A 25807-nucleotide genomic window follows, 5' to 3' on the forward strand; every position below is an offset into this window, starting at 1 on the left:
GGAAATCGGAGCGCCTGGAAGAAGAAACAAAAAAGCCCTCCCCACAGCTCGCGATGAGGCAACGCTCTCCAGGCCTGCCGGACACCTGGTGGAGAAGGTGGTGGGTTGTGCGTGGACCTGCCCCCCCTTCGCCCTCTTACTCCGTGCGGAGCCCTGGGGGAAACGACCAAGGATCGAAGTGCATTGATTGGTGCTTGTTGACGAGGTGCCCGTACCCTCGTCTGCAGAGCGCAGATTTAACATCGTCTGTTCCTTTTCGATGTAAAGCTTCTTTCGTGACTGCAGCAGGGATTCATCTTCTTGGTTCTTTCGGTAAAGTCACGTAGAAGGGAAATAATAAAATGATAAAAAATAAAACATAATAAAATATACATTTATTTTCATTATTTTATTATTCATCTTCTTGGTTCTTTCGGTAAAGTCACGTAGAAGGGAAATAATAATAAAGTAATAAAGAATTATAATAACATAATACTAAATAATTATTTTATTATATTATTTTATTATGGTTTTTTTAATTATTATTTTATTATTTCCCTTCTACGTGACTTTACCGAAAGAACCAAGAAGACCGTCTGTTCCTGCCTCTGTTGGGGTACAGAGAGCTGCCCGCTCGCACGCTCGTGTGGGGGTTCTCCCGCAGGCGGCTTCGGTTACACCCAGAGGCGTAGCTAGGGGGGGACGGGGCAGGGGGGTACATATGTAGTATTCTTGAATGAGACAGAGACTTCGTAGAGGCCACACGCTTTTATTCCAATAACATTAGTCCTCCGGACTCACTGGAACAGCCCAAACACACAACCTAGGGAGGTACAGCCTCCGGCTCTATTCTCATTACTCTCCTTCCCTAGCCTACAGCTACTCAGCTACTCTCCTTCCCTAGCCTACAGCTACTCACTTACTCTCCTTCCCTAGCCTACAGCTTCTCACTTACTCTCCTTCCCTAGCCTACAGCTACTCACTTACTCTCCTTCCCTAGCCTACAGCTACTCACTTACTCTCCTTCCCTAGCCTACAGCTACTCACTTACTCTCCTTCCCTAGCCTACAGCTACTCACTTACTCTCCTTCCCTAGCCTACAGCTACTCAGCTACTCTCCTTCCCTAGCCTACAGCTACTCACTTACTCTCCTTCCCTAGCCTACAGCTACTCACTTACTCTCCTTCCCTAGCCTACAGCTACTCAGCTACTCTCCTTCCCTAGCCTACAGCTACTCACTTACTCTCCTTCCCTAGCCTACAGCTACTCACTTACTCTCCTTCCCTAGCCTACAGCTACTCAGCCCACTCAGTCCCAGCGGGGCGGCATCCTCGAGGCTTGGGGGTCCAGGATCTCCGGCCGCACCTCCTTCAGCTTCTCGTGAGATGGACCCCCTCCGCTCTCCGGGAGCCGTCTTATATATCCCCTCTCTCTGAGGGGCGGGCTGTCTCGGGGCCCTGGCTCTCGCCAGCCCCCTCCCCTCAGAGCGGTTCCAACCACCTCTCGTCCCCGCCGGTCCGGACCGGTCCAGACCGGTACGTACCTCTGCCCTAGCTTGTGTGACCTGTGTGACCTGTGTCAACCTTGGTGTCAACCTTGACCACCACACATGTCTTCGGGAGCCAAGGTAAAGGGGCGCCAAAATGAGGCTTACAACGTTACATTATAACTTATTGCGGCGGGCGCGGCAGCCTGAAACTACTGCACAAATCTACACCTCAACCTAAAAGTTTATATATCCCGCCACACACAGCCTACATGTCATGTAATTACATTTTGGTATGTGATTAAACGGGGGGGGGGGGGGGACGCCAATTTTATAGTTCGTCCCCGGGCGCAAAATATCCTAGCTACGCCACTGGTTACACCCCACGTTTCATAAACAACTCATTAATTTGGATTTTAAAAAAAACGCCGGGAATATATATGGCGGACTGCAGAGCTTCGGCAATTGCTGGCGCCGGCTCAGCGCATGGCAGCCCTCCCAGCTTCTCCGCCGCGTCTGTGAGTTGCATCTCGGAAATCAGGTCTCCTCCTGCGCGAAGCGGAACGCTCATTCTGGATTGGCCAAACATTCCAAATGTAGCAGGGCCCTCCTCTAGCCCATCGTGAGTGCTGTTTACCGGAATACAAGGACGCGATTTGGGCTGTTATTCGACCAACTAAGGTCGTGTCCCTGGGTCACTCACCTGCGGGAGCTGGAATCAGGCAAGAGACCCGTTTCGATTCGTTTGTCTGGTTAAGTTCCCAGGTCAATTTCACAGTAAGTGGATGTTCAAGACTCGTGACGTCATCTCATGCAAGGTTGCCGTTGCCGTCGATGCCAGGGCTCGGTAAACAGGGGCCATTGAGGGGGAAGGTGGGGGGGGGCACCCATCACCCATCACCCGCAGCCTCAGTGTAAGCCTGCAAGTGTGGGCTAAGACCAAGGGCAAGAAGAGCGTGCGAGGTCACGAGGTGCCCCCGTCGACTCCGCCACTGCTGCTCGGCATCTGGCAGAAGGAAGGAAGCGACGGCGTCGGTGTGGTGGTGCCATTCACATCGACGGCAGTGACTGAGATGAGCCCTTTCAACTTGAAATCGACTGCTGCCTCCCCAGCTATTGCAAGCGAGGGGACTCCCTCTCGATGGAGCGGGGGGGGGGGGCATGGAGTGATAGGAGGCACTTAGACAAAGATCCCCCGTGTAGCCTTAACAGAGTGTTGGGGCAAGTGCTGTTAGCGAGTAGAACCTATGAAGGCCGGCACGGCACACGAGGGAGTGGGTGGCCAGCGCCACGCCCGGCCGCCTTTGTTTCCCCAATGACGATGTTTTTCACACACCCCACCCGGTACTCATTTGAGGCTGAGTCGACATAGGAGAGGGCCCAGGACCGGCTCAGATAATCGTCACTGGTGGTGGTGGCCGTGAGCGGGAATCGATCTTGGGTCGCCGGGTTCGTGGCGCAGCGTGCTAACCGCTGCACCACCGCTCCTCACAATGGGGGGCAGGGGAGGCACGAGCCCCCCCCCCACCCCCGCCCCCCAGAAACACTTCCAGCAGTCAACACTCGGAAGCGAGAGAGACGGAGGCAGAGAGATGGGGACGCGGGCGCGTTTTCGACATTCTGACATTTTATTTCATGTTACAAGGTGCAATTTTTTCGTACAATGACATTGACATGCAAACACAGGACACGACTGACTTGGTAGATTAACTCTGGAGAGCCTCTTCACTCACCGCCTCGGTGAATAGAGGTGTCATCGCCTGCGCAGCTGCACTGCCCAGGTGCCGTTACAGGAAACAGCCCCAGGTGAGAGTTACAACCTCAGGTGAGTTGCAGGTAACAGCTGAGCGTGAGTGTTATCGGTAATCACTCAAGGTGGGTTACATGTAACCAATCAAAGTTGATTGATTGCAGGTAACCGCTCAAGGTGAATAAACCGCAACAGCCCAGGTGGGTCAATACTCAGGGGAGTTACGGGTAACAGCTCAAGGTGATGTACAGATAACCACTAGGGGAATTACAACTCAGGTGGGCTACAGGTAACAGCCAGGTGTGTTACACGTGGCTGTTACCGCCCCTTCCCCCAGTGGAAGACTGCTGGACGCTTTCAGAGGGACACGGAGACACGGGTAGGTTTGCAATCCACGGACAGTACACACAACACAGCATTCGATTAACGTGTAACGATTATTATTGTCATTTTCCGATTTTTTTTCTCTCTCCTAAAATTAATCATTATCATCAGCAATCAACATTATTTATTATTGTTACGTGGCCACTTAAACTGATGCCATTAACGGACAAATGTAAGGATGGGGGCGTTCGAACAAACAAGCACGTGGAGAGAGAGAGAGAGAGTGAGGACGGGTTCGAGGACACATTGAGACGCAGCGGTGCGGGCTAACGCATGAACTGTGTTCGCTTTCCCTGAAGTTACCCCGCTGTCAGATCAGGGGTTACCTCCGACAGAAGCAGCGGCAATCCCCCTTTTCTTGCACTAGAATATCATCATGAACATCATCATCAACATCATCAACATCATTTTATTATTCGTAGTAATAATAATATATTATTATAACATCTATATATTCACCACCATTCTCGGCACATCAAGTAACGTGTTGGTTTTAGTAATTGCTGTCTGATGACACAAAGAGAGATCATTTATATTATTTATATATATGGCTTTGGAGGCTTGTTTTTATATAAAGGGAGTGGAGGGAGGGTTCGACAAGAGAAGCCAAGCTCGGTGATAATTTACGCATTCCACGTGGACACTACGATACACTTTGTGGACGTGCACACACGCGCGGTGTGAGTTGAGATGAATTGTGAATTGCGAGAGTGGGTCGTGAATTTGGACTCAGACCTGCACTGAACCAACCGGCGGACGTGGCACGCGGCACATTCGGAGGCAGGGGACCCGTGTGCTTGCCTCTGGGGGGTGGGGGGGGGCCACGCAAGCGGTGATGCGACACGCGGGACAACAGCGATGCGCTACGGCCGTCGTTTTGAAACGCGTAAATAGTCAACGACGCGACACGAGAGTCGGGCGACACGAGGGTGGAACGATTGATTGGACGAAGGGCGTGGGCGACCACGTGATGTGTTTTTTTTTGTTTAACGCGACATGATGTAACCATGATTACGATAAACACGCAAGAACGGACGTACGAAACACGCACGCAAAGATGCAGGGCCGAGAGTTACGAACGCACACACACACACATGCATGCACACACGAGCGCACGCGTTCGCAGCGCAACGCAGCGCCAGAGTACAAACGCAATCACGGACGCACGCGACGCACGGACGCGCACATGCACACGCGAACGCGACGCACACGGAACATCGACCAAAGCAGGGCGCGGGCTCCACACGGAGCCAGGTTTGACCCCCTGGGATGACCCCGGGACCCCGCGCGGGGTAACGGGGTCATCCCCGGGGGTCCCGAGTCACCGATTAACCGCGAACATGGAGCCAGCCGACCACGAGGCGAGAGTGCTCGCCATCTGACTCGTGGTACGACGAGGTGATGGTGGTGATGGCAGTGGTTATTATGGAGGTAGTGGCCGTGATGGTGGGTGGCTGCGGTGATGACTATGGTGGTCGTTATGATGGTGACTGTGGTTGTGGTAGGGGCGGTAGTTTGGTGGTTGTAATAGTAGTTACCGTGATGGTGGTGGCGGTAGTTGCTGTGGTGGTGATGGTTGTGGTTGGTGGTTATGAAGGTCACGAGACAGATGCGTGACGGTGACGGTGGATGGAGCGAGGGGAGTGGAGGTGGAATTGAACTCAGGACTCATAAGCGACGCAACAGAGAATCAATTGCAGCGAACACTGCCGGCGACGACTCCACGCACAATGCTTTGCTTTTGTTATTGCTTCTACTTTAATGTAATAATATATTCTTTTAAAATGTTTTCGTACATTATAGCTCTCATACAAAACCTATAGCACTCATGATAGCTGTTGATACGACAACAGCACAACGCGCTATCTGCACTCCGTGGCCTCGGGCTTGGCTCTGGGACGCGTTACCAAAGCTAGCCGTGTTTTAGTGTCGCTTTGCCTCTGTGCACCTAGCCTGGCACAAGCGCCGTAGTCACGTCACCACCACTTTGTGGCGAACGGTGGCTATTGTTGTTGTTGTGTGTCTGTCCTTGTGTGCGTGTATGTACGTATGTACGTGTGTGTATTTGTATAACTCAAACACTATTTTTTGAATTAGGACCCAGGCATCAACTTCTGGTCGTGAATCGGCCGCGTTCAGAATGAGATCGCCGCCGCTGGCGCCTCGAGAAGCGCCGCGCAGTCTCCGAGCCGCTCCACAGCGGGCAGCACGGGGCTGGCGGGGAGTTGGGAGGGGGCTTTGTCTGCGTGCCACCCAACATTTACTCCGTGACAATTATTCAATTATGACGGCAACAACAAACACACACCTATAGGGAGTGGGGGGGGTGATAGGGTTAATTACAAAAAAACACACCGATCCCACACTAAAGCTGCTCGCTTTACTCCCGTGTGGCGAAAAACGAGCAAGCGTGGATGCGTTGCTGTGTCCACAAGCACCACGCAACGTCACCAACTACAGACAGCAGAACCCGGCCCAGAGATGCCTCCCCCATGTCTCGGTACCCCCCCCCCTCAAGGTGGCCTTCACTGTCAACGGTTCTATTTTCTCTCTGCGGGCAAAGGCGGTGAATTTCGCGATAGCCACGTGAAATGTGAGCGGGGTTATCGGATGCATCAACTCGTGTTGGGCCGTGTGAATCGAATCGGTGCGACGAAAGGTGTTGCGACCTATCGTGAGACTTCAATGGGCAAGAGGGGCATTTAGACGTTGGGTCGCGAGTTTAAGGAAACAAACACGTGACGGGCACGTCTGTACGATCACGATTATGATCAATTGTGACCGTCATCATCATCAATTGATCGTCATGATCAAGCGTGATCATCATCGATGTTGCTGACGATCAACATCGTGATGGGTATCATCATAATCACGATGTTGATAAAATAGTTAACATCATCACAATTGCCATGATAATCGTCACTCGACCATGTCAAACTGATAAAGTTGCGTGCTCAGACTGTCACAACATTTTTACAATCCCCGGACGAAAATATAAAAAATTAGATAAACGAAACTTTTATTTTATTTTACCAGGTAAGGCCCACTGAGCTATATAGCCAAAAATGATAGCCCAATGAAGTGGCTTATTGCGTGGAAATGTAGAGCAGCAGCCAAAACCCCTCAATGCGTGCTGATTACAAATGTGGAGGGGAAAAACCGGAGGACCCGGACAAAAATCCACGCGACCACGGGGGGAGAGAGAGAAAGAGAACATTACAATGCGCACTTTGTCCACAGCCGTAGCCGCTCCAGAAGCAGCAGGAGACGGAGTTGGAGCTCCACCCCAACCGGAGCTCTCACGCGGCAAGAGCCACGACACGTGCAGACGGGGGACCGGTCTGCACAAGCGCTAAAGCTCGATTCTCGCAACAGATCCAGTTAATTCTACGGTATGTTGAGTTTATTGCTGCTGATGTTATCTCTATTAATGAGTATGCGCCACCTGCCTGATATCAGATGTTAGACAATCTGTGATTGACTCGCGAGAGGTACCCTGAATATTTTCCGGTCTCACAGCGTTCGTTTTATACAATTTGAAACTTTGCCTGCTGTGCCGAACGAGGGCCGCGTGATACGCAGTCGCGGACCGCGTGGGGTTACTGCCGGAGGTGGTGTCCGAGAATCGCGTTCGACGCGGACACTGCTGCTCGCAAGAAACGCGTGGAGTCAGCTCGAGCATTCATGTGAAAGTAATGACGATAAATGCCCCTGATAAACTCCCATTAGTCACACGCGTAAATCACCGCCTTCCATCATGATCTGTAGACACAAAGACAAATATCACCTGTATAGCCTCAACAGACTGGTAGGGCAAGTACTGTTACCGAGCAACTATGGGTGGCCAGCACCACGCCCGACCGACTTTGTCTCCCCAGTGGAGATGTTTTTACACAGCTAGGGCAGGCGCAGGACCGGTTCAGATAATCGTCACTGGTGTTGGCCGTGAGCGGGAATCGAACTCGGGTGGCCGGGTTGAGAGCGCAGCGCGCTAACCGCTCCACCACCGCTCCGCACGATCACACACGCACGTGCACACACGTACAGAGACAGCATTAGTGGCACATGATACATGACTCAATAACGCTGAGAGTAATGCTAAAATCATAACAGCATTTAAATCCCAGCCCACGTGAGTCGCGAGGGATCAAATTGAGAATCCAACCACGGGAGACGAGACATGACGGGGGAGGAGGGGGGGGGATCACGCGGGGCGCGGTTGAGTGGGATGCAGCCGGTGGTGGTGGTTGTTGTTGAAACCTACGAGCCATGGCATTAAACATTGAGAGGCTGCGTTGGCAGCGCTGTGCAAATCCGCGCATCTCGAACAACCCCGCCAACCTTGGTCACGTACGCGCACACCCTCAAACGCAGAGCTATTTATAATCATGAGGCTGACGTTTCAGGCAGTGCCCTCTTATTCAGGGCAGAGATGCAGAGAGGGCGGAGAGACTGCTCAGTGATCCCGCGTTGCTCTGTGGGGCCACTGGACAACATTGGGAGGTAGTCGCCCTGCCGACGCGTGAACAGCTTTCAAGTTAGCAATTTATTTAGCCCAGTTGGTGTTGTGCCGCTGAGGTCGTGACGGGTTTCTTTTTCCATTCCTATTGCTTCGTGCCCCCCTCCCCCCTCTGTACCGTTCCCCTTCTGCTGTAATGTGCACTGATGCCTCCTTTCTTATTGGCACGTAAAATAATGATCGCTTCATTGATTGAAAGTCACATTCACAGCCGCTACCTGTCCATCATCCTATGAACGGTGTGAAGATTAAAAACAACGTAATTTCTTAAACCTCGCATAATTCTCATGGTGAACAATATCAGTCGTAGCTTTTTGTGTTACTTAATCAAAGGTCACATGTGGTATATGTGACCTTGTTATGTGACCTTGTTACAACGGATGGTTGGTGCAACGTTGGCTGGCCACACCAAACAGTGCTGCCTAACTTATCACGTGGGCCAATCACTGTGTCTCTTTACACTCCGAAAGGCCATTGCCCGAAACGTTAGTACAATCTATGCATGTTATAAGGCGGCGTTAAATGATCAAGGTGGTGAGTCGTGTTCGTGGTTGGTGAGTTGTTGTACGTTTGCAAAGCGCCAATACCAGGGATTGAACCGTGAACCTGGGGGAGATGGAGAGGGAAACAGGGGGAGGGGATAAAGTGGGGGGGGGGGGTGTCCGGGTGGGTTCCTGTGGCGTCTCTACGCGCGCGCGACCAACACAGCTGTGAACAATTAATCACATAAAGTAATACGAGTAGACAACACACACACACCTACGCACGACGCAACGGCAGCAACAACATGCGGGACACGTCCGCATGTCACGTGAGTTCTAAAGCGCGCGGAGAGCAGCACGTGACGACTACACCTGCGCCCAGGTGAGAGGAACGGGGCTTCCATCACAAGCCCCCACCTCACCCCCAACTCCTCTCCCCACCTTCCCCAAACTCCCCATCCCTCCTCCTCCTCCCACTCCTAGCCTGATCAGTCACTCGCATCACCAGCACCCAAGGGAGGTCAGAAAGGAGGTGGCGGGGGGGTGTAGATGGGGGGGGGGGCTACCTGGGCAGGGGGAGGGGCCGGGTCACCTCGCACACGTGACGCGCTGCTGCATATTGAGTGAGGTCTCTTTGGAAAGGTGCACAGCGCCCCAGTGTGCGTGTTGACGTGTGTGTACCTAGCCTGGCACAAGCGCTGTGTAGACGTCACGTCGAATGGCGGCCGTTGTGTTTTTTACGTACGCACGCGTTATAGACTTCAATATAGCATATGTATGCGTGTCTGTTGATATATACAAGTGCGTGTGTGTTTATGCGTTATGCGTGTGAGAGTGCAAGTATATATGTATGCAATGTGTGCATTTGTGGGCTGTGTATGTATTTATGTGTTTGTCAAGAAGCGGTTGCATTCAGATGCCGTATGAATGCAAACGGTATACATATATGCGTATCAATGCATGTATGTGTGTGTTTATGCATGCATGCATATGTATTTATGTATATGTCTGCGCATGTATGTATTTTGTTATTTGTCCACAATTTCCCGCGGGCAGCTCGCGTGAGTCCCAAGCTCGCACACGACGTGGGGTTCCCGAGTAGTGACCACCGTCTGCGGCTCACCCTCACCAGTGTCATCATCCCAGCAGGCGATGGGAGTGGCCGAGCGGGGTGCGAGTGAGTGAGCTGTTGGGTAAGCGTGCATTTCAGTTGGTGCCTGAGCGGTAGAGTGAGCTGGCAAAGGAGTTAGGTGGAAATCAATCGAGCGAGCTAGGGGGTGAGCGAGTGTGTGCAGGAGTGCGTTGGCGAGTGAGTGAGCGAGTAAGTGTGCGGGCGTGTGGGTGAGTGGGTGAGTGAGCGAGCGAGCAAGGTGGTGAGTGGCTACGGTGGTGAGTGGCTAAGGTGGTGAGTGGCTAAGGTGGTGAGTGGAGCTGACGGTGAGATGCCAGTGACACCTCCGCAGAACCCATGCCATAACCCGAGCGCACGAGAGGGCCTCGCTAAGTAACCTCACGGCCACAGCTCACTCATTCAATTAATTCATTCACGTCGCCAATTCATTCACACGGATCCCCAGCCTTCATGGCTGGCGGCTGGAACCAGGATTTTCCCGTTGAAATCCAATTTCAGCCACTGGTCATGAGCAATGAGATAATTATTCATAACCAATCGCGCTCCGCGATCGCTCATTTTCTATAATTCCACGACACTGAAATAATTATATTTATATATTTTTTGCAAGAGTTGAGCAGCTGTACGTGCCTGAATCCCAGCCAGATTTTGAAATGTTACCGCAGCTGTTTAATGGAGGCTGCTTCTTGTGACGAATGGGATTAAAAAAAGCCCTCTCTGAGTCAAACTCTCTCCAAGAAGAAACTTTTTTACACTCGGCATAAAATCACCAACACTATTATTACTACAATTCAACACTCTTATGACTTTTTTTTTGTTGCGGCCACAACTCAGGCGTGGCTCCGAGTGGGTTGGGCGACTCAAACCCAATCATCGGCATCATCGTTTATTATTTTTATTAAAGAAGCGTGCGGATGCTGCGTTTGTTGCAGAGTGGCGGTGTGCTTTGGCCCCCCGTGGCGAGAACAAAAATTGTATCCCTGGTCAATTTGGCCACCGTCATTGGTTTCGCCCAGCATATTAGGCCACCGTCATTGGTTTCGCCTAGAAAATTTGGGCACCGTCATTGGTTTCGCCTAGAAAATTTGGCCACCGTCATTGGTTTCGCCCATTAAATTTGGCCACCGTCATTGGTTTCGCCCAGCAAATTTGGCCACCGTCATTGGTTTCGCCCAACAAATTTGGCCACCGTCATTGATTTCGCCCAACAAATTTGGCCACCGTCATTGGTTTCGCCCAGCAAATTTGACAACCGTCATTGGTTTCGCCCAACAAATGTGGCCACCGTCATTGGTTTCGCCCAACAAATTTGGCCACCGTCATTGGTTTCGCCCAACAAATTTGGCCACCGTCATTGGTTTCGCCCAACAAATTTGACAACCGTCATTGGTTTCGCCCAACAAATTTGGCCACCGTCATTGGTTTCGCTCAGCAAATTTGACAACCGTCATTGGTTTCGCCCAACAAATTTGGCCAACGTCATTGGTTTCGCTCAACAAATTTGACAACCGTCATTGGTTTCGCCCAACAAATTTGGCCACCGTCATTGGTTTCGCCCAACAAATTTGGCCACCGTCATTGGTTTCGCCCAACAAATTTGGCCACCGTCATTGGTTTCGCCCAACAAATTTGACAACCGTCATTGGTTTCGCCCAACAAATTTGGCCACCGTCATTGGTTTCGCCCAACAAATTTGGCCACCGTCATTGGTTTCGCCCAACAAATTTGGCCACCGTCATTGGTTTCGCCCAACAAATTTGACAACCGTCATTGGTTTCGCTCAGCAAATTTGTCCACCGTCATTGGTTTCGCCCAGCAAATTTGACAACCGTTATTGGTTTCGCCCAGCAAATTTGGCCACCGTCATTGGTTTCGCTCAACAAATTTGACAACCGTCATTGGTTTCGCCCAACAAATTTGGCCACCGTCATTGGTTTCGCCCAACAAATTTGGCCACCGTCATTGGTTTCGCCCAACAAATTTGGCCACCGTCATTGGTTTCGCCCAACAAATTTGACAACCGTCATTGGTTTCGCCCAACAAATTTGGCCACCGTCATTGGTTTCGCTCAGCAAATTTGACAACCGTCATTGGTTTCGCCCAACAAATTTGGCCACCGTCATTGGTTTCGCTCAGCAAATTTGGCCACCGTCATTGGTTTCGCCCAGCAAATTTGACAACCGTTATTGGTTTCGCCCAGCAAATGTGGCCACCGTCATTGGTTTCGCTCAACAAATTTGGCCACCGTCATTGGTTTCGCCCAGCAAATTTGACAACCGTTATTGGTTTCGCTCAACAAATTTGGCCACCGTCATTGGTTTCGCTCAACAAATTTGGCCACCGTCATTGGTTTCGCCCAGCAAATTTGACAACCGTTATTGGTTTCGCCCAAAAAATTTGGCCACCGTCATTGGTTTCGCCCAAAAAATTTGGCCACCGTCATTGGTTTCGCCCAGCAAATTTGGTCACCGTCATTAGTTTCGCTCAACAAATTTGGCCACCGTCATTGGTTTCGCTCAACAAATTTGGCCACCGTCATTGGTTTCGCCCAGCAAATTTGGACACCGTCATTGGTTTCGCTCAACAAATTTGGCCACCGTCATTGGTTTCGCCCAGCAAATTTGACAACCGTTATTGGTTTCGCTCAACAAATTTGGCCACCTTCATTGGTTTCGCCCAGCAAATTTGACAACCGTTATTGGTTTCGCCCAACAAATTTGGCCACCGTCATTGGTTTCGCCCAAAAAAATTTGGCCACCGTCATTGGTTTCGCCCAGCAAATTTGGTCACCGTCATTGGTTTCGCCCAGCAAATTTGACAACCGTTATTGGTTTCGCCCAACAAAGGGTCCCGGAGTCTTCCCGGTCCCCGCCGGTGGCCCCGCGGTGATGTGACGATGGAGGGAGCCACCGGGGCCCACGTGGAGAGACACCGCTCTGGGCTGGATTCTCATCTCGACGCAACTTTTAAAAGTCTCACTGGGAAATCCGCGCCGCCCCCCCTCCTGCCAACACCCCCTCAAAATAAAGCGCCGATTTATCATTATTCGCCGTCATTAACGACGACGATTTCGGTGCCCAGAGTTCCGTGAAGTCGTGAATCCGATATTTAGCGAAAGAGACCGGCTGCCGCTTAAGCTTCGCCAGAACATTCCGGAAAAACGGCCGTTCTGGGGAATTAATCTTTTGGCACCCAACCGCATCATCCATCTCACGCCAAATTGTGTCCTAAAAACTGTTCGTAGGATTGTAGGAATGTAGATACAATAATATAGCATTATTTCATGGATAAGGCTCCACCTTGTACTCGCGTGGGAATGCATTGTGCAGGTAATCGCAGAGCCAAGCCAGCCCCAAGCAGCCTCGCCGGAGAGTCGTGAAGCGAGAAATTAAGCCCAGGGCGAGGACCAACGTCTCGGCAACTTTCCCCTTTTGTTGCAACCCCCGAGAGGGCGCCGTGCGGCTTGCCCTAACACCCAGTAACAACATCCACGCCGCGTCTGCATAATAAAACTCTCCTTCGTGAATTTAGGACCGAAAAAAAAAACACGTTCTCGTAAACGTGTTTTTTTTTCTTTGCAACTGAAAAGACAAGCCCGTCTTACATCATTCAAATATCGTGAATATTTTTTTTTCAAAAAATGTTTTTGCGGTTGTTTGTTTCCGTCTCACTCGGGGCTTCTCAATAATTAGAATGTTTACATGACATTATTTTTAAATGCATTTTGAAAAGACCAGTTTGAAAAAAAATATCATCACCACCATCAATCATCACCATTGCTACGGCAATTATTATCGTCGTCGTAATTAACAACAACAATGAACGAACTGCAGGCCTGACCTGGGTTGGCTGATTCATCTGATCTGATTATCTGTGCGTCGAGTGCGCGCTGAGCGAGCTGAGCGCCTCTCCCCTGTCCCGGCTCCTCTATTTCTTGAACATGTCTTGCAGCGGCCCGGGCAGGAACTTGATCACCGAGTCGAGGATGTTCTCCTCCTCTTCCTCCTCCTCGCCGCAGCCGGCCGGCACCGCCTTCTTGGGTCGCGTCAGGCTGCCCTCGCACGGCATCTCCATGGCCGCGTTCGCCTCCGCCTCCCGCTCCTCCTTCTTCTTGATGCCATACTGCGCAACCGCGTGCAAGGGGGGAGGGGGGGAGAGGTAGGGTAATGGTTAGCGCTGCTGCTCACGGTCAACACCGGTGCCTCCCTTAGGTGGACTCAGCCTCAAATGAGCACCTGGTGCGGTGTGTAGTAAACATCGCCACTGGGGAGACAAAGGCGGCCGGGCGTGGTGTTGGCCACCCACCCCCTCGTGTGCCGTTGCTGTCTTCATAGGTGCTCGCTAATAGCATTGGCCCCAACAGTCTGTTAAAGGCTATACGGGGGATCTTTGTCTTTGTTGTGTAAGGGGTGGGGAGAGGTGGTGTAGCGGTTAGCGCTACGCTGCGCTACAAACTCGACAACCCGAGTTCGATTCCCGCTCAAGGCCAACACTAGTGACGATTATCTGAACCGGTCCTGGGCCTCCTCTAGGTCGACTCAGTCTCAAATGAGTACCTGGTGCGATGTGGAAACATTGCCACTGGGGAGACAAAGGCGGACGGGCGTGGTGTTGGCCACCCACCCCCTCCCTCGTGTGCCTTGCCAGCCTTCATAAGTGCTGCTCGCTAACAGCAGTCTGTAGGTATTTTTCTTTCTGCACCTAAATCACCTCCCCCGGCCATCGCTCCCTGCTGCGTTCAAACGATTAGAACGGCGACTTTGGCCACTTTCCAATCATCCCACTCGCCTCCGTCCCACGCAGCCGTAACTCTGTCTGCATGGAGATGAACATTGCTGGCAAAAAGTAAGAAGCGGTGGGTGGCGGAGGGGGTCTAAGAAGATGTGGGGCGATGCGACGAGATGTTATGAGGTGGGAAGAGAGGTCGGGCATTGCGATGAGGTGTGAGACGTTTTCAGGAGCAGTGAGGAGAAGCGAGCCGATGGGAATAAGTGAGAGGAGATGTGAGGAGATACCAGGAGATGCGAGAGGATGTGAGGATATGTGAAAAACGCGGAAAGATGCGGGGAGATGAGAGTGAGACGCATAGACACGTGACGAGATTCTCTGAGACGCGGCGGGATTCCTGGAGACGGGAGGACATCTCAGGGAGGGCCAGACGAGACGTGGGGAGACGTCAGGGAGATGCGGGGTCGACTGCCAGTGGCTGTGGTGGCCTGCGGCAAGGTGATTCGGCCGTGGAGCCCCGAGTGAGAGACGCGTTCGGAGTCTGGTGACCTCACCGGGCCAGTTGCTCCACCGCCGTTCGGAATTAGCGAAGCCGCTCACGCGTCAATGCGAAGATTGAACCACGCCGCCGCTCGCGCTCATTGGTCGGCTCGGGTACGCCCCAGGGGGCGCTCACCCCACATGTATGGTAATTGCTCGGCGCTGTCACGTGATTAAGGCGCCTTGCATAGCACGCGCTGCTCGCGGGGGACGCTTGTGATTGGCTCAGGCGCCACGAGGGGGAGGAGGGGATTCCCAGGGGGAGGCGAGGCTGAGATTGGACTGGGGCCCAGCAGCGTTCCGTCGACTGCTGCTGCACCAACTATCACCGCATTCTCTGATTTAAAAGACGGAACTTTAACATCCCCCCCCCCCCACCTATACAAGTTGGGGGTGCGTCTGATAATCCGGTAGCTGCGTGTGGGCGTGCGTGTGTTGAGATGTGCATAACTTTATTGACATCGGACACAAGGCTTGGGGAGTGTCTTACTTTCCGGAGCATCTTATAATCCAGATGAAATAGTAATATGAATACGCTAACATAATTGAGTGTGTGTGTATGATAACCACGCCATTGTTATCACGTGGATATCATGATGTAGGCGCTGTGTATCACAGATGGGTATAGTCTGCCGGTAGGGGGCGATGTTGCTACTTGAATGTCACGACGCCTTCAATACAGACCATCACTCAGTATTCAATATGAACCTTCACAACAAAAACCTTTTAGATGGACCTCGACATTGGCTTTCAACGTAGTCGCTACTATGGGCTTTTAAAACTCACCTTCGCGACACTTTCAAGATTGATCTTTGGTGATTTGAAAAGCGTCGACCGCTGGCCAGGGACGGTGGAGGATTGGGAACGGAATCGTTTGTGGGAGAGTCGAGGCTGACTGACCAACCTCCGCCTCGCATCTCAAACTCGGCACCACGGCAGGTGTCTGGCGCCGAGCGAGAGGCAGAACGGAGCCGTACTCACTTTTTGGACTTTGGACCGATTGGTGTAAATGAGGTCCATACTCTTTGGTTCTTTCGGTAAAGTCACGTAGGTAGAAAATACATTAAATCACGACGTTTCGGACGCAACACGAGCGTCCGTCATCAGGTGGGACAACCACAGCAAAAAACAATTGCTGAAGTGGGCAATCTCTCCGTGCCTGCAGTCACGAAAACTTCAAATCTAAATTGTAAATGAGGTCGTAACTTGTTTGTGCCACTCTACCAGCGCCCCTCCTGCGAAGGTTGCCTTGGCTTGGTTGGGTAGTTGAGACTGTGGGTCTGCGATGTGAAGTTAGACCTCGTGGACTAATTTCTCTGTTATGATCGCGTTTTCGTTGTTTGTCCTTTTTTAGTTTTGGTGCAATTTATTTATTTATTATTAATATTAGCGGGAAGCACCTGGCGTTGCCCGGGGGGAAAATATATTTTAATACCTTCTCTTAAAAACATAACATATACATATACTGAGCTATTGTGAAAGCCCGCAGTGCCATTTGTCTGTCCATTTGTCCGTCAACAAAATTACAAGAGGCTTGCAGAAGTCCAAAAAGTTATAGAAAGTGGGGGGTAAATAGTTGATCTAAAAGTTTTCCGAAAACTGTCGACCCCCGAACCCCTTCATCACTGATTCAGCTTCATTAAGTGAACAGACCAAACGGTTTTCCTTAAAACCTTCTGCTGCTAGACCACCCAGATTGTATGGCTTACCGAAAATCCATAAAGAAGGTGCCCCCCTTTGTCCCCCATCGTCTCCACCACTGGCTCACCCACCTACAAAGTGGCCCAATATCTGTCTGAGACCTCGCAGCCATTCACTGATGAGACCACCTCTTCTGTTCTTAACTCAGCTCCCCTGGTATCGCCAATTAAAGACATATCACTGTCCCCAGGTGATTTGCTCGTTAGTTTCGATGTAGTTTCTTTGTTCACCAAAGTTTCTGTGCCCAATACCATTGCAATAATTGAAGAGTTGGTTCAACAAGGATTGAATGCTAATGTACCGGCCCTGGTGAGACACTGCCTCACCAACGCATACTTCACTTGGAATGGAACATTCTACAAACTAATTGAAGGCACCCCAATGGGTTCTCCCTTATCTCCGGTTGTGGCCAACATTTTCATGGAAAATTTTGAGACGGACGCCATCCAGGCATCCACTCTATGCCCGTCCTTGTGGAAGAGATACGTGGATGTCACGTTCGTCATCTGGCCACATGGCCGACCGGCTCTGGAACAATTCCTCAACCACATCAATTCCATACACCCAGCAATAAAATTCACCATGGAGGTGGAAAAGGATGGCTTGCTACCCTTCTTGGATGTCTTGATCACAAAGAGACCAGATGGCTCAATGAGCCACTCTGTCTACAGGAAAGTAACCCATACTGACGCCTACCTAAAACCTGATTCCCAAACCTGATTCCCACCACCATCCATGCGATGCTATTAGCATAAATGACGCAATATAAAATGTAAGTATGACTATCTAGATTTGAAGCGCCCACTTCAGCAATTGTTTCCTGCTGTGGTTCTCCCACCTGATGACGGACGCTTGTGTTGCGCCCGAAACGTCGTGATTAAATTAATTTTATTTTATACATACGTGACTTTACCGAAAGAACCAAAGAGTTAAGTATGACTATCATAATCATCATGATCAGAGCCAAGGTCAATCCACTGCTGGATGAAGGCGACTGGCACGCTCTTTCAGGATCCTGCGGCATAACAAGCACCTGCACAAGAGCTGATTTCATCACTTCATCTCCTCTGTGGATTAGCCCCTCGCCCTACTACTTAACCCATTCCCTTGACCCATTCCCTTGGCTGCCACTACGTCGAGACTCTCGACCGATCTCGAGGGGTGCCCCGAGAGCAAACGCCGCCAAGCGTCATTCCGGACGCCACGACGACGTTCGATCTCTCGCAAAAGGCGCAGCCGCATCCGTTTCCGTGTAGTCAACTTACAATAAAACCCCAGGCAAACAACGTCAACTAATTCATTATGGAACATTTCAGAGTAGTGCGGGGGTGGGGGGTCAGGTCTGCCCACGCGCGGTGACTCACGTCGTGGTGGGGGTTGGGTGGGGGGGTGTTGGGGGGAGGGTGTTCGGGGGGGGGGTGTTGGGGGGGGGGTGTTGGGGGGGTGTGGGGGGTGTTTGGAGGTATCCCCCGCAGAGCTCGCGCGGTCCCGTCGGGCTGGCTGCACCCCGTCGCTTCCTCACACCCCACCCAGCGCTCTCAGCCGCGCATATTTCATCATCGTCGTCATGCCCACTGTGCCCACGTTCGGTGAATTCTGAATTCTTTCCAACTCGGCTCCCACACCGCCCCCATCCTGCCCTCCCACTACCCTGCACAATCAAAGACTCCCTCCCTCTCTCTTCCCCTCTCTCCGCCTGCCCGCGGAATCTGCGTATGTCCTTTCCCCTCCCATCACACCCTCCTCCTGCAGACGTCCTCCCACACTCGGGAGACTTCGCACGATTGTCTCTCGGAGAGAGTTCCGACGGCAATGCCGGCGGGGTGCAGACAGCGCGCCCGGCGTGTGATGTGCGCGTCCGCGAGCGTGCCGCGAGTGTGTGAAGTGTAGAAGCGTGCACTGCGGTGGTGAGATGTTTACTGCCCCGCCTGGTGTACAGGAGGTCGTGGGTTCGATCCCGATCCCGACGCTGACGCCTGCTGTATATTTGGAGTTTGCGTGTTCTTCCCGTGGTGGCATGGACTTGTTCTCCTGATCCTCCTGTATTCCCCTCCACATTTAGAATCAACGTGCTTATTTGGCTGTTGTACATTTCCACATGAGCCACTTTGTTGAGCTATCATTCGTGACCTGGTCGCTTGTGAAAAAAGATCCACATATCTCAGTGGTCCCTTACCTGGTAAAATAAAAAAACATATATTTTTTTTTATCGAGCGCGGTGGACAGAGGCGGTGGTAGGGGCGGCGATGCTGCGGTCGCTACCTTGTCTCGAATCCCCTGCCGCATGTTCTCTCGCTCGGCCTCCATCTTGGCGTACTTGGACTTGCGCTCCTCCTCCTGTTGCCGCAGGGCCTCCTGTTGCTCCTCCTGCTTCTTCTCGGCGTCCGGGTCCTTCTCCTCGTTGCCGCCCATCATCTTCCCCATGTCCTTCGTCGCTCCTGCGGGGGTGGCGCGGGGGGTGGGGGGGGGGACATGGAGCGGTATGCGTGAGACAGGCAGAACGAGGCACAGAGAGATGGGGGAGACGGGGTGCGGGTTGGTGGGTTAGCAGGACAGCGGGACAGATGGACGGGTGGTAAAACGACAGACGCCAGGAGACAGCGAGACGGAGTGACAGAGACGTTAGAGAGACGGAAGCAGGGAGACAGAGATAAGGACCGATGGATACAGGGAGAGCAGACTTGGCGATAGATGGGAGAAGCAGAGAGACACGCACAAGGGGACAGGCCGACAGTGATTCAATGAAACAAGGAAACAAAATGAGAGACGGGACAGGGTGAGATTGGTGTGATACATGGAATGGGGGGCCCTAAAGTGATGTCAGGACACCAATCCAGACACCCAGAGCCCTGTCCCTGCCCCTCAATTCCGGCATTTCGCGTGATAATGGAACCTCACACTTTCTGATGCCCCGCAAGAATTTCCGAGCTTAGATGTGAATTTTGGCAAGAGATTGGAGGGGTGGGGAGAATGTTCGTAGGGGGGGGGGGCGGGATGGGGGGGGGGCGGGATGGGGGGGGGGCTCAGGGATAGGTGTGAGGGATGGCGTGGGGGGGGGTTGTGGGGTGCGGGAGGTGTGTGGAGGGGGGTGTGGGGTGCGGGAGGTGTGTGGAGGGGGGGTGCGCACGCGAGCGGCGGATTGTCGTCCCGTCGCCTTCCAGCACGGAGCAATTTTCTTACCAAGAAAAACGAATCGATGCTTTCGATCGCGGAGTGCCGCCGGCGCTGACCGAGGCACCGCGCCATCGGCCCCGAGGCGCTCGGCCCTAATCGAGCCGGACGCATTCCAGACGCGGCGCCCGGGCGTCTCTATCCCGACTCTACCCCGCTCCCCGAGTTTCCAATTTGTTCCCACGCAAGCGCCGCTTGCGCGCCTTTATTTTTTCTCGGAAGTTCGTCCGCACAATTAGTAGGCGGGAGTTGGGGGAGGACGGGGAGGCAACTAAACCCTTCCCCCCCCTGTGTTTTGTTTAAGAGTGCAATGCTCGGAGGCACTCACGTGCCGATGCGCGTGCCGTCTGTTGTCGACTCAGCCTCAAAACGAGCACCCGGTGCGATGTGTGAAACATCGCCACTGGGGAGACAAAGGCGGCTGGCCGGGCGTGGTGCCGGCCACTCACACCCTCGTCTGCCGTGCTTGCCCCAACAGTCCGCTCAGACTAAACCGGGCATCTTTGTTGTGCGTGTCTGTGTTGGGGGGTTGGCGCACTGCGCTACGATCCCGTTCACAGGAGTTGGATTCCCAGGCCACGCAGCACTGTTGACGAGTGGCATCTCAGCTAACAGCGCTTGCTCCTGCAGTCTGCTAAGGCTATACGGGTGATGTTTGTATGTGTGCCTGCTGTGTTCGCCGTGCGAGCTCTCTCTCTCCTGAAGCCCCGCTCGTCGCGTCCAGCCCACCTCGACTTTGGCATTTAGCGCCTGAACGCGTTTCTGTCAATCATACGCGAGAGCGGTGATTATGATGACGATGATGATGATGATCATCATCATACTGCTCTGCGAACTCGGTGACCTGTCGAGTTCGATCCCCGGCCAGGGCAGCATCGGTGGTCATAATCTGAACCGATTCTGGACCTCAATATAAATGAGTACCTGGTGCGGTGTCTTAACAGAGACACGAGGCACACAACGGCGGCCTGATGTGGTGATGCCCCCCCACCCACCACACAAGGGCACCGTGCCGACCTTCATAGACGTTTGCTAAGGTGCGTTGAACTTCATTCGCACCGTGCGTAGCCAACCGTGCGAATCGGAGGACAACAAACTAACACACACACAGAGCAATTCTAAAGAGAAATTAGTTTTCAATCTAGAACTTAAAAGTGGATAGCTCCAGCAGCTTCCTAAAATCGCTCCCGTGGCTTCTTAATATCAAGCAGCACTTACTACAACAGGACTTTCCCCAACAGTAGGTGAAGGCTACACGGGAGACATTTGTCTCTGTGTGTGTGCTCGGGCTTGTGTTGGTGGAAAACTGCCCTCGGATCCCCCCCCCCCCACCTTTCTTACATCACCCAGCCGCGCGTAGGTCAACTCAGCCTTAAATTAATACACGGCGTGGTGTGTAGGCGTCGGTCGTTAGTCACGCGACGATCGATTCCCACGCTCTCGATGCACGCAGTCAATCGTGCCGCGTGACGATTGACGATTCACGAGACATGCGAATGATATGCTAATAGCACGCTGACGTTGTGTGTGAACTAACGGAGCAAACAAAGCTCGCACTAATATGATATGAAATTAAGAAATAATGCAAAAGGAGACGATAAAAGTGAAACTAATAATAATACATTATTTAATTTGAGTCTGGCCCCAAATCATGTGACTCTCTGATCTTAGAAGCCAAACTTTACTTTATAGGAATTGGCCAAACACGTCTTGAAACATAACGAGGCTTTCCAAGGTAAACAAATAGTTAAATGTGTTTATTTATTGGTGCAATAATCGCAATCGAAAAGGTTACGAGTCCAAACACTGGATTGGGGTTGACTCAGCCCATCATCCTTCCGGGGTCGATAAAACGAGTTCCACGTTGTGGATAAGTCAACGGTGGTTGTCCGATGGATGCTCACCCCTGCCATTCGAAAAATGGAATTTCCGCCACTGACTGTGCAGGGCTGCAAACGGGAAATGAGCACCGATGCCTCAATGCTCAGTTGAGCCAGGAAATCACTTTGACTTTTGAGTTCCCATTAAAGGTTCTCGCTGACAGGTCCTCCGGCATACGAGGGTAAATGGGCGATCCCTGAGTGTGCGAGAAAAAACGCGTCTCATCATTGCGGGCCACTGAGGATGCAGTCCCGGTGGGGGTGGGAAAGTGGGGGGGGGGGGGTGAGGAGTGGGGGCGGGGTGGAAGCCAAAAGCTCCATCCCTTGTGGGACCGGATTCCAAGTCGAGCGTGAACCAAGGAACACAGAGTCGTAAAAAAATAAAAATAAACCATGACAGCGCCATTGAATTATTATTCGAATAAAAACGTCCACGCGGAATGAGGAACCACTGAAGTGAAACCCTGAACACAATACGAGGAGAAATATCGCCACGTGCATTCTCGGGCGTCTTATACAGGTACACACAAAGGGCGGAGATGCGCACGCTCGTGTGTGTGTACACACACGAGCGTGTGTGTGTACACACACACGCTCGTGTGTGTGTACACACACGAGCGTGTGTGTGTACACACACACGCTCGTGTGTGTGTATACACACACACGCTCGTGTGTGTGTATACACACACACGCTCGTGTACACACACACACGCTCGTGTACACACACACACGAGAGCGAGTACACACGAGCGTGTACACACACACACGAGAGCGTGTACACACACGCTCGTGTACACACACACACGAGAGCGTGTACACACACGCTCGTGTACACACACACACGAGAGCGAGTACACACGTTCGAGTACACACACACACGAGAGCGTGTACACACACGTTCGAGTACACACACACACGAGAGCGTGTACACACACACACACACGAGAGCGAGTACACACACACACACGCTCGTGTACACACACACACACGTTCGAGTACACACACACACGTTCGTGTACAAGGCAGAATAACACGGAGAGGCTCAGGGGCCTGGGGCAGCCAAGGTGACTTTTTCCGAGATTGGATTTGGCCGCTGATGATTTTATAAAACAAACTTTGTTTCGGGACGATTTGATAGCCAACACAATTAATGCAGCAACAAAGGGAATCACAAGATGAATTTCTATTTTATATAAATTAATGTACTTCGCTCTGGTAATTAAGTTTTACAAGGATTCTGGAGAAGGGGGGTCACAACAGCAGTATCCGGACTCGTGTGTAATTGCACGCGCGCGCGCGCGTGTGTGTTTGTGTGAGCGGGGATCCAATACTGGGATGGGACCGTGTGTGAGGACTAGTCTCGTTAGGAGTATCTCCTCTCGTCATCATCGGCCTTGGTCAATCCACTGCTGGGCTAAGGTCTCCCCAGTACGCCATCGTCTCTCGCGATCCTGTGATGTAACGATCCACCCAGCGCTCGCACTCACGAGCGGATTTCTACTCCGCTCAACGCTTTAGTCAAATCCACCTCCACCGCTTTAGTCAAATCCACATTCACCCACGGCCAAGCCTGGCTCCAGCTTCTCTCGGATGGTGAAGGGGGGGGGGGGGCAGTAGGATTGTTGTGTGGGGGGGGGGGCACCATAGGCTGCTATGCATTTCCACATGATACGCCACTTCGTTGAGCTATCAATTGTGGCGAGGTCGCTTCTGCTAAAAGAGCCGTACAGCTCAATGGGCCTTACCTGGCAAAATAAAACTAAGCAGAGTGAAAGTTGGAGCGCCTGCCCTGGCTCCACCACAGCCTCAGCTAGTGAGGCCCACCGCCCCCTCCCCCACTACCACCGTGGCCCTCGCTGTAAGGCAGCGTTCGTCACAAATGTTTAGAGGGGAGGGGATGGGGGCACTTTCGCCGATAAGACATCATCGGCGTGAGTGCTGCCACACATTTGAAACCATTGTTGGGTATTGACAGCAGCACGATGATGATGGGGGTGGTTTCACTATTTGTGATTTGTGGATTGTCGGTGGGGGGGGGGGGGCAGGCGCACGTCAGGGGTTGCACTCAAGGCCACCAGGGGCCGTCAGTGGCCCGCGGGCCTTGCAACCAAGGACACCACCGCTGCTGTGAGGGGCACGTGGCGAGAAGCGGCAGCGGCGTGCACCGGGGCTATCCGCGCGCACTCTCGCGGAACGGCATCGCGGCGAGACGCGAACGCCGATCGCCGCCGTTGCACTGCTGTGCCACGAAATGGTGCAAAATTCCATTCACACCCCGAGCCGCGCCGGACGCAACCAAATCAGGAAGAGATTGGCTTTTTTTTGTTGGGCCCAATATTATTTGTGTAACGTCCGTGGTTTGAATAGTGATCGGGGCGAGTAGCGCAGCGTGCAGATCTCCACGCGGGAGTAATTTCAATTGAGATGACTCAAAATCCCGCCGCTCAATAACGCGCCTTTTCTTTCGAATGCTCCTAATTGACGCGCAAATTTGAGATGCGTTTGGGGGATTTCTGAAAATCTAAAAGGGGGCTTATTTCGACGTGGTTCTTTATCCCCGTGTCTCCCCACCACGGAGCAGTGCCGCTAAACCCTAGCCGGGAGGGGGGGGGGGGGTAGATGCGCCACGGGGTGGCATCAGGAGGCACACAGCTTCGATGCAAGGGATTTAGTCTCCAGATCCGGAGCTGGTAACAGGAGGTGGCGCGGACACCGACTTGATGATGGCCAATCTGTGGCGTCGACAGCAAGAACTCTGGCCGCGCGTATCGGCCGCTCGCCACGCCGAGAGCGCGGGGAGCCAGAGCCAGGCCCCAGCAGCTGACCGTGGCACGACGGCCAGACACAAAGACGCAACGCCGACATTAGACCCGAACCCGAACCCGCCGAGATATCACGATGATACAAGTTCGACACCAGGTGATCATAACGAAGAACCTTGACGTAATACCACGAAACTCGGGTATCAACATTTAGACCCCAAACACTAAAACTCAATCAGATGATCCTATCACAGTTCAAACCCCAGCACCAGACCCTTAACACGAGACCCCAACCCTATACCCCAACACCGGACACCAACACCAGACTCCAGGGTATCCTGACCCCAGCACAGTGAAGACCCCAACACGTGACAAACACTGGACCCCCACCAGAGTCTACACCCCAGCATGAAGAATGAGGTGGTGGACAAGGTGATGTGCCCCGTGATGAGTGTTGTGTGATGTACGAGTGACGTGTGAGTGTGAGTGATGGTGTGAGTGTGATGTGTGTGAGTGACATTGTGAGTGTGAGTGATGAGTGACGGTGTAAGTGTGACGTGTGTTAGTGTCACGTGTGTAAGTGTCACGTGTGTGAGTGTGACGTGTGTGAGTGTGACGTGTGTGCGTGTGATGTGTGAGTGTGACGGTGTGTGAGTGTGACGTGTGTGCGTGTCACGTGTGTGTGTGTCACGTGTGTGAGTGTGACGTGTGAGTGTGACGGTGTGTGAGTGTGACGTGTGTGAGTGTGACGTGTGTGAGTGTCACGTGTGTGTGACGTGTGTGAGTGTGACATGTGTGACGTGTGTGAGACGTCTGTGTGAGTGTGACGTGTGGGGTGCGAGTCTGCAGAATGAAACCGCGCATCCTTCAGCGCCCTCCTCACTGAGAGCCGCGCGCGCGGCGACTCCAGGCCACAGCCTCCGTCGCCTCCTTCGCCCCAGCCGCGGCGATTTCCACAACAAACAAACGCGTGGCAGCGCCGACGTGGCGAGACGTCGCGATGCTCTTCTAAAGAGTCGGGGGGGGGGGGGGGTAACCGCCGCTTGATAATTATCAGCAGCGCTGTTGCCGCTGTTGTTATTCTGCCTCCTCCCCCCTTGAGTCCTGGGCCACTAATTGACTGAATCTTGTTTACGGGACGGGGGGGGGGGGGTAGTTTGGACCGAACACATGGATAGATTTTGTCGGGGAACAAGGAACACGTGGGCGCGGGTACACGTGTTGCACACGGGTGGAATGCACGTGTGAGGGTGTTGCAGGACTGGGCAGTCGGTGCCTCTGGGGTTGAGGCCC

At 52.6% G+C, this 25807-nt stretch overlaps 1 protein-coding gene across 1 annotated transcript in view; it reads right to left on the minus strand.

The window, feature by feature from the left end:
- Positions 1 to 3074: 3074 nt before the first annotated feature.
- LOC144935031 (complexin-1) overlaps positions 3075 to 25807 on the minus strand; it is a 204438-nt gene continuing 181705 nt past the window's right edge. The window contains exons 3-4 of the mRNA XM_078861341.1: positions 18964 to 19139; positions 3075 to 13854 (exon numbers count right to left, since the gene is read on the minus strand). Coding sequence (XP_078717467.1) covers positions 13660 to 13854; positions 18964 to 19139 — 371 coding nt within the window. The 3' untranslated portion in view covers positions 3075 to 13659. The remainder of the gene's footprint in view (positions 13855 to 18963; positions 19140 to 25807) is intronic.

The sequence above is a fragment of the Lampetra fluviatilis genome, chromosome 12 (assembly GCF_964198595.1).
Source record: "Lampetra fluviatilis chromosome 12, kcLamFluv1.1, whole genome shotgun sequence".
NCBI classification, from domain to species: Eukaryota; Metazoa; Chordata; class Hyperoartia; order Petromyzontiformes; family Petromyzontidae; genus Lampetra; species Lampetra fluviatilis.